Genomic DNA, 16,942 nt, shown 5'->3' on the forward strand with positions numbered 1-16,942 from the left:
GTGATCTTCTGTAGTTCGATATTCACTGTTAAACTTTAAAAACCAAAGGGGAGGTGATCTTCTGTCACCGTTTGTCAATACTTAATATTATGACGAGCTACCATATAAATGACAGTACTATTTTGGAAAGCAACCAGCATGAAATTGGATCCCCTCTGCTCTTCACTGGTGATAACCCACCGAAGGAATAGGACATGAGCAATGGAGCAGCTAAACTCCCATTTCCCTTAGAAAATGATTCACTATCGCCACATACTGATGATAAGACAAGAAATACAAATTCAGAAGATGAGGTATGTAAAAAAATATATTTAGATGACTGCATAAAGGGGAAAAAACCTTGGTTTAGCAAACAAAATTAGTATCACCTCAAAAATAAGTAGTATAATACAATTTACACCCAATAAACTTGGAAGAATTAAAAGCTTCTAATTTCCAACCATCTTCAGCAAAGAAATAGTTTAAAATATTTTATTTTCTGCAGTACAGTTAATCTGTTAGTGATCATTCAGTCTCTGTCGTATGTTTCTAGATTTTCCATTTTCAAATTTTCGCTTTTTGAAAACTGGTATTCCCTCTGTTGTGTCTCCTAGAGAAGTGACAGTTTTTTCTTTAAATATTGCTTTGGCATCCTCTGGGGCTTCCAGAACTGAGACTGGCAGAGAGTCACTTTCAACGTTGGGAAGCTCCAAGTCTACTTTTTCACTAAGATAAAACAAAACAAAAAGAAGCATTAAACAAATGCAAGTTCCACTAATATATCAAACCAAAATCACGTGACATCAGTAATGTAATTCAGACACAAAAGCTGCCAACAAAAACCCATCAAGCAAAAATACTGCTCAACCTTGAATCAAACAGGCAACATAAAAGAACAATATAATCAGACTAGTGTTAAGTAAAGTTAATTACAGTGGTGCCTCGCTTAACGAATGCCCTGCTTAACAAAATTTCCGCTTAATGAAAGGATTTTTCGAGCGGAGCTTGCCTCGCTAGACGAATGCGTTTTACAAAAAATTCATCTAGCGAATCGCTGTTTCCCATAGGAATGCATTGAAATTCAATTAATGCGTTCCTATGGGCAAAAAAAAATTCAAAAAAAATTCAATGCATTCCTATGGGATTCGCTAGACGAATTTTTCGCTATAAGAAAAGACCCGTGGAACGAATAAATTTCGTCTAGCGAGGCACCACTGTACATACGTAAAATTGGCAATGTAAGTTTATGGGAGCAAGCAAGGTTGGGGACAAGTTTGAAGGGACACTCCCCAAGTGGGCCCTTGGACAGGCAGGCAGGATGGGAGGGCTGGGTGGATAATAATAATAATAATAATAATAATAATAATAATAATTTATACCCCACCCATCTGGCTGGGTTTCCCCAGCGACTCTGGATGGCTCCCAACAGAATATTAAAAACACGATAAAACATCAAACATTAAAAAACTTCCCTAAACAACAGACTTGTTGCAATATCACCAATGAAATGATGTGTTTAAAATGGATAAGAAAAATGGATTTAGTAAGGAAATTTCAAGGTTTTAAAGATTTATTGGAAAACAATCTGAAGTTACTTTCCAAAAGGTGTAAGTTATTGTTAGAGTAGCATACTAAGGATGAAGACGTTAAATCAGTAATGATACAATGGGCACAATATCCAATCTTCATTTTGGAAAAGGTAAAATTTACAGCATGCTGTGCGCTGAAGGAGAAATATATGAAAATGATGTGTTGGTGGTATTTAACACCTATAAAATTAGCAAAGATGTATAGAATTGCTTCAAATACTGATCCCCCAAGACCACTTTCTGAACACGGCCCAGGAGGAAGGAACGGAACCACTGTATAATAGTGCCCCCAGCTCCTAGCCCCACTAGATGGTCCAGAAGGATGTCATGGTCAATGGTATCAAAGGCTGCTGAGAGATCCAGCAGAACTAGGAAACAACTTATTGTACCAACGTATAATATAATATTATAAAAATTTTGTTTAAGAAATGAAAGGAAACAGCTTTCACCTTTGTCCCTAGCCCCCTGGAGATAATCCACCAGCACACCCAAGGCCTGAATCCTGATTAGGAGGGATCCAAATGGTCCACATCCTCCAGGCGTGCCTTGACTTTTTAGCAACCACCTGCTGAATCACCTTGCCCAAGAATGAAAGATTTGAGACTGGGCGGTAGTTGGCCGTATTGGCCGTGCCTAAAGTTTTTTGTTTTTTTTTAAAGAAATGATTTAATAACCATCTCTTTCAGTGGGTCTGGGAAGGTTCCCTCACAGAGGGAAGCATTCACCTGACCACCCCGAAGAGTCCATCGCCCAGCCCTTCCTGGCTCACTTTTATGAGCCAGGATGGGCAAGGAGACAGGTGGTTGGTTTCACTTCTCCAAGCAGCCTGTTCACATCCTCAGAGGTAACAGATTGGAATTGATCCCACGCAACTTAACTAGACAGGACTCTAGCACTCTCCTGCCCTGGCCCTGCTCCCACGGTGGGAGCAGACTCTTTCCGAATCTGAGCGACTTTATCTGCAAAAAACTTTGCAAAATCATTGCAGGCGATCTTGGGGTCTTTACCGGGCCACAACGATGAATGTGGTTCTGTTAGATTGCAAACCACCTGAAAGAGTCTCCTTTTTCTGCAGATGCAATAGAGGCGGTGAAGAAAGTCCTCTTCGCTGTTTCTATCGCCACTTGGTAGGCTCGACTTTGAGCTCTAACCCTTGTCCAGTCAGATTCAGAGTGAGTTTTCCACCACCTGCACTCTAGCGATCTCAACGATTGTTTCATCGCCCACAGCTCTGGGGAAAACCACGGGGCTGTCCGGGCTCCATGCAATCGGAGAGGGCACTTCGGAGCCAGGCAGTCATTAGCCCTGGTTAATTCTGCATTCCAGCAGGCCACCAGGGAATTGGCTGAAAGGCCATCAACATGGGATAAAACATCCCCTACCACTCTCTGGAAACCATTTGGATCCATTAGGTGGTGGGGGCGGAACATCCGAATTGGTCCCACCTCCCTGCAGAGAAGAAGTTTGGTGGAGAAGTCCAGTTGCACCAGGAAGTGATCCATCCATGGGATTTCGTTTGTTTCGCTTTTACTTAGTGTCAGATCACCCACATCTATAGAGGTGAATACCAGATCTAAGGCATGTCCGTGACTATGGGTTAGGTCAAACTTATTCAGGGACAGCCCCATGGAGGCCGTGCTTTCTTGTAAGGTTGTGTTGGCATGGATGTTGAAATCCCCTAGGACAACCAAACTAGGTGTCTCCAGGAGAACATCCGCCATAACCTGAAGCAGCTTGGACAGGGAATCCTTGGTGCAGTGGGGAGGGCAGTATGCCTAAAGGAATCCCTATTGCCCAACTTCCAGAACATGCACTCAGAAAACTGGGTCTTCCCAATAGGACGCCTGGTGCAAACTAGTGACTGCAGCCCCCCCCCCATATGACCTGGGTTGTTGTGTGTAAGAGAAACCTGGTGGACAAGCAGCAGCAAGAACAGGCGCATTTGCTTCATCCAACCAAGTTTCTGTTACACGTTATCAAAACATTGTCAGAAACCGGTTTGAAGTTCAGAACGCAGTAACAGGAATTCAGAGGAATTTAACGCTCTCCCAAGAAATGGTATACAATGAATGGTCTCCATGCTGCATCTGGGACTTACTATGGATCTTCATCTTCTGTGATCTCTTCCCATTCCCCGTAAGGTTTGACTCTTTGAGATGCTGCCTGAGAGGTTTCCTGACCAACGGCTGGTACATCCTCTGTCTCACTGCTTTCCTGCTTCACTTCCTGCCATTGCCCATAAGGGCCGACCTTTTTGCGTCTGTGAGACTTTTCCTCTACTTCACCACCACTTTCTGTTTTCCTCTGAAAGCAAAGAAAGTCAACAGAAACTACTGAGTAATACAACACCAACAACTTTCTTTAAACAAGAGAAAGTCCACAAATACCAAACACTGGTTATACAGAAATTCACTTATCCAAACATGAGGAATTAGTAGCCAAACTGTGCTTTAAACACCACAGATTCACATATCCAAACAGCTGGACCTGCGTGTAGTGCTGTAAATAAACAAGCAGCCTTCAGCAAGCCTTACTTTTTGTGTCTGGCTAGTCTGTGACAGCCATTTCGCCAGAAACCATGTGGGCGGGGTCAGGGAGATCTGACAAACAAGAGCACATGTTTTCCTTCCCTGTTTTCCTTTTTCAAGCTTTCAGAGGATTTTCCTGGTTTTTTCCATCACTTTGGAGGTCAAAATTTGGTGGTCAGGAATGCTTTCGAAATTTCCTCATAGGACTCAACAGAAAACACTGACTCATTACGCAAACACTCTCCTATTTTCTGACAACACATAGTGTTTTGATAGTGAGACCAACGTATACAACAGCAACCTCAACACAATTTATACAAAAGCAGCCTAAACAAGTTCTATAATAAATAAATCAGCAATCCAAGTGCAACATAGTGAGTGAGATGTCTTTATGGGGCCTCCATCCCTGGTATCTTCTCCTTATTCCCCAAATACCCCTCTTCCTCCAGCCCTACTCCCACTCAAAACCCTCTAAGCATCCTCCATTGTCATAAGGCTGTGACCCAGAGACAGGGGGTCCTATCCCTTCTTTTCAACTGGTCTCTCACCCTTGGGGAAGACTGCCTTTGGCTTCCTCTCTAACCACAATACACATCCCAAAACCACATGAAGGAAGTGCCCTGCCCCCATAACTGGCTCCCCCAAAGGGCTTTTGTCAGGGAACTCCCACGGGGTCCATGGGAGAAGGAGGGGGTCAGGCTGAGTTACAGGGATCCGAAGCCCCTCCTCTCTAGCAACACCTCTTCCAGCCGAGGAAGCAGCGAGACGTCCAATGAGGAGGGAGACGAAATGGTCAGCTTGGAGGAGAGAGGGGTCAGGGATGCTGGACAGGAGCCTCCAAGAGGGAGGCATTACTTCCTCTCCCCCAGCCACATCACGGGGTCAAGCACAAAGAGGGGAGGAGCAGGAAAAGGGCACTTCTGGATTCTGCGAGTGACTAACATGGACATGTTTCTGGTAGCTCTGCACTGTACATAGTTTGCACTTAATAAACTGTTAAAAGACAGTTGGAAGCCTGGCGTCGTTACTCGTGAGTAGCCACCACATGCCATTACAGCTTTTATCTCCCTTGTCCATAAAGTGACGTTGGGCAACTGGCGTGCCAGAAACTGCTGCCATGGGCAGGGAGACTCTTCATCCAGCTCTGTGGCCTGGTCTCCTCAGTGGCAGCATTTCTGCTGGATGGCAACTTAAAGAATTAATATGACTAGATAAAAGATGTGGATTTATTCTGAAAATGACTTAGGAAAATGACTTACCCGGAAGTTTCTTTTTGGCATTTGCAACTGTTCGCTTTTACTGCCTGCATCTGGTTCCGCTTCCTTTGACTCCATTTCTCGGCTGTCTTCAGAATGGTTTTCATTTTGACTCTCTTTTGAAGGAGCCACAAAATTATCAGGTTTCTCCCAGGTTGATACTGGAAAACACAGACAGCAATATATTCTAAACAATAGTTTGCATTAAAAGAATCTATATCCAGCCTATTTTCAAAATAAACTCAAGGTGGCTAACAAATCAAAACATCACACAATGTTAAATTCCCATTCTTAACCCCACTCAAACAAACAGCTGTTATTTGTGTTTCACAATGTTAATGCAAAGCATCAGTTGTACACTCAACATACAGAAACAAATATGGGTCTGAGTGTCAAAACTGATGGGCTTCCTCTCTTCACACAATCACCACGAGAGCCTCCTGGCCTTTTATAGCCTTTTATTTACAGCAGGGGTCGGCAACCCTTTTCAGCCATGGGCCCTTTTCTGACCATGTGGTGGGCCGGACTATATTTTTTTTTTGGGGGGGGGGGAATGAACGAATTCCTATGTCCCACAAATAACCCAGAGATGCATTTTAAATAAAAGGACACATTCTACTCATGTAGATTCCCGGACCATCTGTGAGCCGGATTGAGAAGGCGATTGGGCCGCATCCTTAGGTTGCCTACCCCTGATTTACAGTATTTACAAGCAGTCATTAGCACATAATGATCATTCATCAGTCACTCAGTTCAGATCTCTGCTGAGGTCTGCGTTTGCCCGGCCAGCACGCCAGTAAATGGTGAACTCTTGAGCTCCATCTTTTGCCCCTCCTCTTCTCTACACATCTCGCAAGAGCTGGCTTAAACCTTCCCCACGATTCTGAACTGGAACTTAACCCTTGTTGCTCCTGTGAACCTCCTAGCTCTACATCTCTCCCTGCTTTCTCCTCTAGACTGACATCAATAACTCTGTCCTCCTCATCCCCCTCGGGAACATCTCCTCCTCCTTCCAACCCTGCGTCTCCCCCTCCCCTTCTGGGAAACGTGACACTCCTGGCTCATCCCTGACACTCAGGTAGATGGTGCAATTTGGTGTCATCGGGAAGCTGGACACAAATCTGAAAATTACTGGTTTTGAGTTCTGGCAGCTACTCCCAGCCTTGTGCCAAAATGACAACAATGTAGGCAACCTGGCAAACCTCACTGGGGAGAGCTTTCCACAACTGGTGTGCCAGCACCGAGGACGACTCCTGTACCTAGTTATCATCCACTGCACTCCAAACATGATTGGCTCAAAGAGTCAGGACATTCAGAGGGCAGACTCGGTCCGTTTCACCTTCGGAACGGTGCTGCAGCTTCTCTATGGCCCACAAGTTCCCACAGAAAGGACCTGAGGGCCTTATCAGGGTAACCCCTCCACCCCACTCCCCACCCTCTGGCATTTAGTTCTCCATTTGTGCTACTGACTTCACAGAGGTGTGGGGCTGTCTCACGCTGGCAAAACTCTCCATGGGCAGAAACCCAAGTTCAATCCCAGCATTTCCAAGTAATTTTGGGAAAGACCTACATCAAAAATCTGGGAAAGCTGCTGCTGGTCTGTGTAGTCAACAATGAGCTAGGTGGACCAATGACCTAACTCTGGATAAGGCACCTTCCTATGTTTTACCTCTTTTTTAAAACTTCCTTACCTCCTGTTTCTGTGTTGTAGTAATAGGTGCTACCATCTTGACTTGTTCCTTCCATCCACTGTGCTGTCTAACAGAGAAAAATAAACCAGCTAGTAAAAGATTAATGGAAGTGTCACTGATGTACCATATGGATATAAGCAAGAAAGATCAGGCTCCACTTATGAAAATATTGCAATTATATCTAACTCATTAAAATCACCAGGGGGACATTCCATACACTCTAACAGAATTTGGACAGCGACAGAATGGCTCATAGATAGCCAAGTTACCTTTGCACCTTTTCTTTGAAGCATTTGACTTAATAAACTTTATTGTTTCCATTCACAAGTGAAACAAGTCCTTGGTTACCTTGGGAACCCCATTTCCCCACACCCTCGTCTCCCCAAACTGTCAGCTTTTAGAAAGCAATCTTCTTAGGACAAGGGATCTGTCCTTTTTCTTTATAATTCTGGTAATAATAAGTAAGCAAAATGGTTACAAAAGAACAATGTATAACACCTTGGAAACTGCATTATAAATTGAACAATGGTAGGTATAAGAAGAATCACTCAGAAAATCTGATTTTCCTCCCCACCAATTATATATGGTGGGAGTTAAGAGTCCTGGGAAAAGATACCAGAGAAACATGCCAAAGACTTGCTCCTGGATCCTGTCCTCGCACACCCTAAGCCACATTACAAACTTGTTCCTAAATACCCATGCAACATGACAATTGTAGCTAAACTAATTTTTGCTCTACACTTGAATGCAGTCAATTCTCCAATTAAATAGCAATTAAAAATCTGAGACATTACAGGAGTGGGGAAGTAGACTACCCATAAGCACAGGAGAGATGGAAAATTAAACTTGATGATATGACAAATTGCTGATTATAGACTATTATGAAAGAAAATGGTTTAATTCATGTTAATAGTTCTATTGACTTGCACTTAATAGCTGGAACTTGATTAAAGACACAGGATGACATATAATGGGGATTACAGGGGTAGAAGAGAAAATGGACTCTTCTCGTCCACTCGTATAATGCTAGATGCCACCCAAAACGTGTGTACCTATTTTGTATATATAATATCAATCTTTCCTGTTGGTTCAAAATGCAACTAACTTGTGCCAGGACCCCAAGCCCATGTAGTTTATTGTGTAAGTATAACATCGCTTGCTTGGTTAAGTTGAAGATATTACCACATCTTTCCTCTACAAATCATATTTTGAGCTCTAGCAAAAAATGAGAGCTGGACCATAAAGAAGGCTGATCTCCGAAGAATGGATGCTTTTGAATTATGGTGCTGGAGGAGACTCTTGAGAGTCCCATGGACTGCAAGAAGATCAAACCTATCCATTCTGAAGGAAATCAGCCCTGAGTGCTCACTGGATCCTGAAGCTGAGGCTTCAATACTTGGGCCACCTCATGGCCCTGATATTGGGAAAGATTGAGGGCACCTGATGTTGGGAAAGATTTAGGGCACAAGGAGAAGGGGACGACATAGGATGAGATGCTTGGACAGTGTTCTCAAAGCTACGAACATGAGGTTGACCAAGCTGCGGGAGACAGTTGAAGATAGGAGTGCCTGGCGTGCTCTGGTCACGAAGAGTTGGGCACGACTAAACAACAAAAGTAAAAAATAAAAATACAATCTAACTTTGCATACTTAAAACTTAACGTTAGCAGGAAGCGTTCTGAAAATGTGAGTCATGCCAAGACTCAGCGTATGGTGTGCAGCATTTGCCAAAGGAGTAGATCCAATAAGGGACACAGGGCTTCAGCTGGTGTTTCCCCTTTGGGGTGGGACTTAGCTACTGGTAATTCTAATGACCAGTTCAAGCTCAGAGAATCTGCATAACAATAAAACAAAAGCAGGATTTGCTTTTACAACTTTCATTTACCTTTTGGAGTTCTTGAAGGTTGTCCTGAAATCCTTCGGGTTTCTCCCACTGCGATTCTTAAGGGTGGGGATGATAATAGAGAAGAGATATTAGGTTTCAGTTGTCTGTACATTGAAAAAAGATAGTGACACATAAAGTAAACCTGTATGGGAAGTAATGCTAGCTGCTGTGATGGCACTGAGTGGCTCTGCCAATGTGTCCACGCAGCTTCCACCTTGCTGGGCCTCATCCCCATCCTGGTAAGTGGCAGTGATGCCAATCTCAGGAGGGCGGCTCCACGTGGTCACACTGACAGCTCCTGAAGGACTGAAGACGGTAGATTGGAGAAAAGCTTCAGAAAGGAAGAAGTCTGTGGCCATTTTTTTTTTTAAGCCAAGGAACTTCCATGCGTGGTGAGAGCAGGTTATTTTGTTCTGATGTCATAGGTACAAGTTGGTGGTGAGGCAATTGGAAAGGAGCCGTTGCAAGATATGTGGATGCTTAAATCCACATTCCTTGTTACAGGTTTACCTTTTGATACAGTGTTGTAGTAATACACATAGCCTTCTGCAGAAAATCCTCGCACCCATTCCTTTGTTTCCTTTGATGATGTTTCTGTCGTCTCTCTCTCTCTCTTTCTCTTTTCTTTCTTGTCCTCATGCTTTTTTGGTGCTGAGCTCTGACCTAAAGATTCTGAAACATCAAGTTCCAGGTTTAAAAAACAAACATCAAAACTTCCAGGGACTTCTGGGTTGCTGTGGACACAGCAGGATGCTCACTTCATGAGGGAAGACCAAGGATATATTTGGGGGGTTTGGGAGAGCTACACCTGTTATCACCCCCCTGGATTAAAGAGACTGAATAGAGATCACTCACATACTTGTTAAGCCAGCTCCCCTTCCCTGCTGTGCCAAAAGGTTCAGTGAAGGAGAGGGGCATGAGTGGCAGGGAGTGGGAATCCATCTTGCTGACTCCTCTATCGGACAATTCATTGAACAGAAGCTGGCTGAGCACAACCTTCTCTGATTTGGATTATAACAAGAGAAGCTCACCTGGACGTGATGTAGAAGTGAATTGCTGGGATTTATATCTGCTGGTTTTTTAAGGAGGGAAAGAGGAAGCAACTACAGCAGGCACCCCCAAACTCAGCCCTCCAGATGTTTTAGGACTACAACTCCCATCACCCCTAGCTAACAGGACCAGTGGTCAGGGATGATGGGAATTCTAGTCCCGAGTTTGGGGATGCCTGAACTACAGCTATGGGAAAAGTGAGTGACAGAACATATTGAGCAGGAGCTTGTTCATCTCTTTGGCAGCGTCAGACCCTACCTGTCGTAGCACCAATTCTTTTCAAATCCTCCTGATAGGCCTTCATTGCAGCTTCCTCCATGGCTGCAAATTCCTTTGACATTTTTTCCTCTTGTTTTGCCTTTTCCAAACTTTTCTTTTTAATCTGCAATTGAAAAAATAGTGAGTGCCATAATAATTGAATTTAATATAATGTGATTAGTTTAAACAAGGTTTAATATATTGTATTACCTCACTAATCTTTTTAGCCACATTTTCCTTATGGTTTTTTCCTCGTTCATGAAAGTCAATACTCTTTAAAAGAAAATGAGACAGAATTAAAATACACAGAAATATGAACTGGCAGGAGCACAAATGAGACTGAACACAGGTGAGAGATATTAAAACAAAAGGAAGCACACCTATCAGTAACCTAGAGTTCCAACAGAAGGAGCACAGCCTTTGAAATACTATGTGACATGGGCCTGGGGTACCTTAGTGACCACTGTGCTCTATAGGAACCTGTTCAAGAGTTCATCAAAGGCACAGCTCTATGTGTTGCCTGCTTGCCCTAATAGGACAGACAGGAACTGGGGTGAAGGCCTTTGCAGTGGCGGCACGCCAGGAAGCCTTGCTTGGTACCTTTGCTTTTAAGTTCCAGACACCTTTTCTTTTCCCTCTCAGGCATTTTAGTTGGATTTTGTGGCAGTACTCAGGAAGTTTTACGCTACTTGTTTTCAAGTCTTGTTTTTTATTCTGCTTCTGTCTTTTACATTTTTAAATGTTTCAATCTGCTGTTTTTAGGCCTCCACAGAACTTCTGGTCTGTCGCGGCGGAGAGAAGGACGCAGGGACCTCGCGCGCCGATGTCCCTGGGTTCGCGGAGGGGGGGGGGAGGTCCGCAGAGCGAGCGGATTCCCCGTAAAAACACCGGGTAGAGAGTCCCGGTGACTCACGCGCCCAGCGGCTGCTCCATTTTTTTGCGGATCCCCCGCTGCCCGAGAGCTCAGTAGAGCGATCGAGAGCCGGTGGGGTGGAACCGCGGGAGCCATTTTGGGCTTGATCTTACCTCCGAGAAGTGAAGCTCCGAGTCCCGACCCGGCAAGCGGCAGATTCTTCCGAAATAAATTCGAACTTCCAAAAAAGTAAGCGGAATTGTGATTACGGACTTTAAATTCGTTAATTGGAAAAATAGGAGAGACTCTAAAGAAACGGAAGTCGGTCTCTTCCTAATGGAAAATTGAGAGGCGCTATAAATAACCTTAAGCTGAACGATAAAGGACTTTTGAGATTGTGGACCCGAGAGAAAGAAGACCTTTTTGAACCCTCTCAACTCCCGAGTCCGGCCCCCCTTGAGGTACAGCATCATTAAGGGGGAGAGCGCTTTGACAGCTGTCAAAAAGCTGTCAAGCTGTCAAAAGACCGGGTGGATTGTTTTTACTGTTAAAATCGGAAAAATTGGATGAAAATGTGCTAGAATTGTTTAATTTTGGATTTAAGAATGGACTTGTGATTGAGTTAAAAGACAAAGGAAAAGACCAGCCAAAATGGAGTCGACCGTCTGAGAAAGGAATTTTCCAGTACCTCTTTGTTCTCCACCTCCTGTTTGTCTGCGGTCAGGAGAAATATGAAAACAAAGTACTCTCGAGCCTTCCAGGAGGCTGTGCTAAACTATCTACAAACATGGGAGGAGATTTACAAGGAACGGCAGCATCCCAATTTACCAGCAGATGAGGATGAAGTCCAAGCCCAGGATATAGAGGAAAATTTGACTTTAGAGACTGTGGAGATTGAATCTGGATGTCAGGAGGAACAATTGGATGAAAATTTTAAAGAGGACTTGGACTTTAAAAAATATGTTTGGGATGAAGCAAAGCATGGACCTCAAAAGGAAGAAAATCAAACAGAGCAAGACAATGAGAAGCAAAGGAATTTGAGGATTGATGGACTTGAAGATCCTGGAGGGGGTGAAATGTGGGATGAGGTTAGGGAGGAGTGGAAAAGACAGGGGCAGGGGGGGACAAGGGCCTGGAGATGGACATGGGAAAGAATGGGTGTGGGGTGAATATTTAAGTTAAAAGACTTTGTCTTTAGTTTCTGAGAGACGGTTTTTCGAAATTTTGGCTTGCTTAACGGAAATGCTGATCCAATTGGGGGAAAAGATTTTGGGAGAGGAGATGGAGTCTAAAAATGAATGGAAAAAGTTGTGCTTTCTGGAGGGAATTATAAGAGCAGCTTAGGAAAGAATTTAAGTGAATGTAAATTTTTTGTAAGATAAGTTAGGTCTAGGCAGAAGGCTGCCTACTCTCCTTTCCTTACTCTGAGATACTCAGTGGCAGGGGGTGCTCGGAGGGGATATAATGGAACCTTGGAAATGCTGTGCCCCACGGATTTCTCTTGTGGCAGGAGGGGGTCTGTGGGAGGGCAGCATGGAAAAGGAGGAGGGTTGAGTTAATATTATAAGAAAAGGATTTTAAACTGAAATAGAAAACCCGCCATCAATTTTAGATTTTGTTTTAAGGAAAACCAGGAGGAAGACCACCGAGGAAGTCACAAGTATAAGGTTAAGGTAATAAGAATTGGGGAGTTAAAACTCTCCCCTACTATGTTTATGTTTGTATTGTGTCAAGGTATAGCTATGAAAGAGCTGGGGGAAACCAATCCTCAGAACTCCTCCACTCCTGTCCTCTCAGTGGCAGGGGGGGGAAGAGGGGGGAGGAGGGAGGGGGGAGGCTAAACCCAACTTACAATGGACCCCTTTGATGCTCAAAGCACACTGGTTTCACTGGTGGCAGAGGTGAACCAGTGGGTGGAGGGAGAACGAAGGGACAGTATTATATTGTATGTTTGTGTAGTTTGTGTAGTTTTGTTTGTAAAATCAATAAAAATTATTTTTTTAAAAAAAACAATCTGCTGTTTTTATCATTTTCTTGTTTAAATTATTTGTTAAGAGTTGTTTTTCTTTTGTTGCAATCTATTGGGGAATTCATTGAAAAGTTGGCTAAAATATCTTAAATAAATAAGATCACTGCAGTCAATTAAAATCTCAAAATAATAATACTGCATACTAATACAGGCTCGCCTCAGTGAAATGCTCAGAAGTTCAGGCTACAAAGATAAATATAAAAGAAACACACAATAGGAAGGATGAAAACAAGTTTCCTTTTCTTTCAATCACAAGGATTCCTGAAATGCTATTTTAAATATATATCAGGCATATTGGACTTAGTAACAGCAGCAATGAAGAAGACCAGCCTGAAGCACCGTTGCTGCCCCACATAATCTCAAAGAGAATAGATGGTGCACACAGGACAGCAGTGGTCAGTACAGATTTGACCAAGTGGCAATTTAGGGCACAACACCTCCAGCTTCTCCAATGTTGAGGACTTGCAGGGGGCACTATTGGAATGGTGTGCAGGCTTCTCTCTGCCAGCCTCCACCAATGGAAAGGGGATGCAATGGGGGGGGGCTCCACCATGGTGGAGAGGGGAGCTCTCACTGCCAGCAGTCAGCAGAAAGCCTCAGAACAGGGTGTTTCTGGCAATGTAGGCACATTTCTGCCCAATTCTGGAGCACAGCAGAGAATGAATAAAAAACTACTGCACCTCCTAGGATTGCTTTGCTACTTATTTTATTTCCAACCAAATGAAGTGTGGTAAAGTTCTCGCCACTTGCAAGAATGATGCACCTGAACATCTTACCAAGTTAAAATGTTTTTCTTTGTTCACACAGTTCTTTGTAAGCTTTGAAATGGGAAGTGGGGTTTAGCCACAGGAAAAGCAGGGGTAGCTGAAGAAGAAACTGAAGCTTCTAATTTAGGTAACAGGGTTACAGATTGTGAAGTAGGTATAGGTTTGGAGAAAGTCATGCTAAGGGAGAGAAAGAGGCTGGAGATGGACTTCCTTTGCTGAGACAGAAATGAAAGAAGTTGCTTAAGAACAACTTTAGAGAGGTTTCAATGATGTTTTGAAGGGACAGAAGGCCATACAGGAACGGAGCTGACACTTTTTGCTTACAAGATTTTGCTATTGCCTAAGTTTTTGTGCCATAAAGAACTGCCAAAGTAATCCAGATTTTGCATAAAGTCAGTCAAAACATACCATGGAAATTAAGTTTGTATGCATTGGTTTATTTGCATAATTTATTCTGATTGTGTCAGCCATGGAAATAGGTAAGCAGACAGTTCAAAATCTTGCAGAGTTATATTCTAGCTTGTAAGATTTCACCAGCCATTGTCCACATTTTTCAGGTTTATCTTTAAAGCCACAAAAGCTAGGAATTTGTGTGGGGACTTATAAGAAGAATGATCAAAGAGAATTCATCAATATTGTAGTAACAAACAGAAGTATTGCAAGGAATGTCCTCCAGCAACCTGGTGTACTGACATCTTGAGACTTCACAGCTCACATGACATGCAACTACCATCAATATTAACCCTGCTCAGGCACACAAGTAGGAAGCAGGGGGACCCAATCAGTCCCCAACCTTTCTGTAATGAGCAGGGGATGTCTGAGGAGGTTTTACCTGTGCTCACTTAAATGTGAGTGGAAGGCTCTGCATGATCCAGCACCCTGATAAAGCAGGCTCCCCCATCATGTAGAGGCTTCTAGCCCCCTTCAGACCTTGGAAGGTCTGGGACTGAGTGAACAGAACGGGAGGTGGGGGTGTCCCGTGCCTCCTAGGCATGTGGGTTGTTCTCATTCAGGAACAATGCCTGAATAGAAATGCTGTTGCAATGATTGGAGCACTCATGGCAGCTGGTCCCAGTTAAGATCAGGACAGTATCACCAGCTGTTGCACAACCTCTAAGGAAGCAGTATATCTGGATCTCAGATATACCTGGGGTTCGCTCAGACTCAGCAACTGCTCAGGTGACCACTCCTCATAATACAAACTTCCAAATCTAGATTGACCTATTGAATATTAATTCAAAGCTATATAATTCATTTTTTGTACTTCAGTTTCACTTAAGAGTACAGAAGGTAGATCATCATACAGGCTTGTTGTCCGCTATCCAGCACTTGCAATAATCGCAGAATTTCTTGGGCTGAGATTTCCAGTAATCGGCCCTAGAAAAGAAAAATGTGGAAATTAAAAGCCATTTTCCAAGAGTAAGCAATTCAAACTGAATCCCAACCTTCTCACTGAGTATTTGTTCTAATGTCAAAACTCTACTTTTCCTAATGTGCGATACCAACCATTTCACGCATCGTGAACATTTATATATATATAATTCATTTTTTTTGAAATAAGAACATGGGAAGCAGAAGTTACTATTGTTTAATTTTTTTGGGGGGGTTGTCATTTATTTTGGTGGGTATTGTATGATTAAAAGGGGCACGACTGCCCTTACTTAAAATGGCCACCGTAGCCTCGCATGTGACACAACGCCCACTAAATTAAAAAACAAAAACCCCTCGCCATGCCCCCAAGTGCATGTCAGGGGAAATGATGAACGACTGCCTAATGCTGCCAGGCGTTTATTAATGCAGCCACCAGGAGAGGCTTTGGGCTTGGGCTTTGGAGGTGGAATGGCCATTTTGGCAGTCGGCCTACTCAGTTTTCCCTGTCCCACCCCCCCCCACTGCTTTGGCTGACTCAGGGTCCTCCCCCCCCTCATGGCTATGTGTCCCCCCTCCCTTTGTTGTGCCTCATCCCTGTGCCCCCCCATTGTGAAAGGCCCTATTGTGTTTGTTTTTCCCTGCTTGGCAATGCTGCGGCCTCTTGAAAAAGCTGGGCCTTGTTGCTGCAAAAGGACTGTTCTCAGTTGGTTGCTGTGGAATTTTGTGATGTCATCTGGCAGCGCAGCTGCTGGAGTCTTCAGAACTTCTAGTGGTGACGTCTAATTTGGGCGCCACTTTTTGTGTTTAATCATTATTTTAGGTGTGAAAGGTGTCATTTTTTGATAATTTTTTAAATGCCAGATCCCTCCCTGATGGGCAAGGTATGTTCTGCCCAATTTTTTTTCAATTTGGTTCAGTGGTTATGGAGAAAGGCTGTTTCATCCGCATGCACAATGCCTACATTTTTATATACTGTATATAGATAACTGTGCACAAAAGGATCTCTGTGCAATGCAGCTTTCCCTCCATGTGTTTTTCCTATGGTGCCCCCAAATCTGCTTGGGAGGGATGGGGGAATTTGCCCTGGGGGAGGGGAGAGAAGGGAGGGGGAGCTCTGCAGTGCTCATGTACGGTAAGTTGTTCTGTGTGTAACCCGCCCCTTTGGCCTGATAATGAAACACGGGAGTGCGGCTACGCCCCTGGATCGTGTGAAGGGATCCACCTGGAAAGCGATACTGGGGACTCCCGTGACGCGTGTATGCATGCCCGCGATGCCACCCCCGCCCCGTGGCGTAACTCTGCGAGATCGGCTCCTGAGGAGCTACGCCTGTCCCAAGGGAACCGGGAGCGGGGCTGAGAGACGGCCGCATCCCTTTCACGTGTGAAAGGATCCCTCGCGGGGCGGGCGGAGGAGGAGGAGGAGACACCGCGAGAAAGAGATTCGTATTGGGGCCTTCGGGCGGCGCCCCCTCCCTTCCCGGCGGGGAGCACTTACATCTCTCTCTCTCCTAGGCGCCGCTTCCGGGTCTTTTCCCCGAGGAGCGGAGGGAGCCGAGCAACAGCGCCTTTCTCTCCCCTCCAGACGCGACGCGGCGGGACGGCAGCCGCACAGGCTCAATCCGCGCCGCGCGTTCGCCCGCTCGCCTTCTAGGAGAGGCGGGGAGAGAGAGAGGGAGGAGGAGGAGGA

General features: G+C 44.4%; 1 protein-coding gene across 2 annotated transcripts; it reads right to left on the minus strand.

Annotated features, from left to right (window-relative positions):
- Window positions 1-289: 289 nt before the first annotated feature.
- On the minus strand, window positions 290-16,880 carry WBP4 (WW domain binding protein 4). Of its 2 annotated transcripts, XM_035101270.2 has the most exons (10): window positions 16,751-16,880; window positions 15,189-15,261; window positions 10,446-10,508; window positions 10,236-10,359; window positions 9,438-9,599; window positions 8,928-8,983; window positions 7,044-7,110; window positions 5,356-5,513; window positions 3,667-3,872; window positions 290-705 (listed from the first exon to the last, which is right to left on the minus strand). In XM_035101270.2, coding segments are annotated over exons 1-10 (1,119 nt in total). In that variant the 5' UTR covers window positions 16,753-16,880; the 3' UTR covers window positions 290-497. The 2 variants fall into 2 exon arrangements, with proteins under 2 accessions (XP_034957161.2, XP_034957162.1); XM_035101271.2 differs by lacking the exon at window positions 16,751-16,880 and having other exon boundaries at window positions 15,149-15,261.
- Between the last annotated feature and the right edge of the window lie 62 nt (window positions 16,881-16,942).

The sequence above is a fragment of the Zootoca vivipara genome, chromosome 8 (genome assembly GCF_963506605.1).
Source record: "Zootoca vivipara chromosome 8, rZooViv1.1, whole genome shotgun sequence".
Classification (NCBI taxonomy): Eukaryota; Metazoa; Chordata; class Lepidosauria; order Squamata; family Lacertidae; genus Zootoca; species Zootoca vivipara.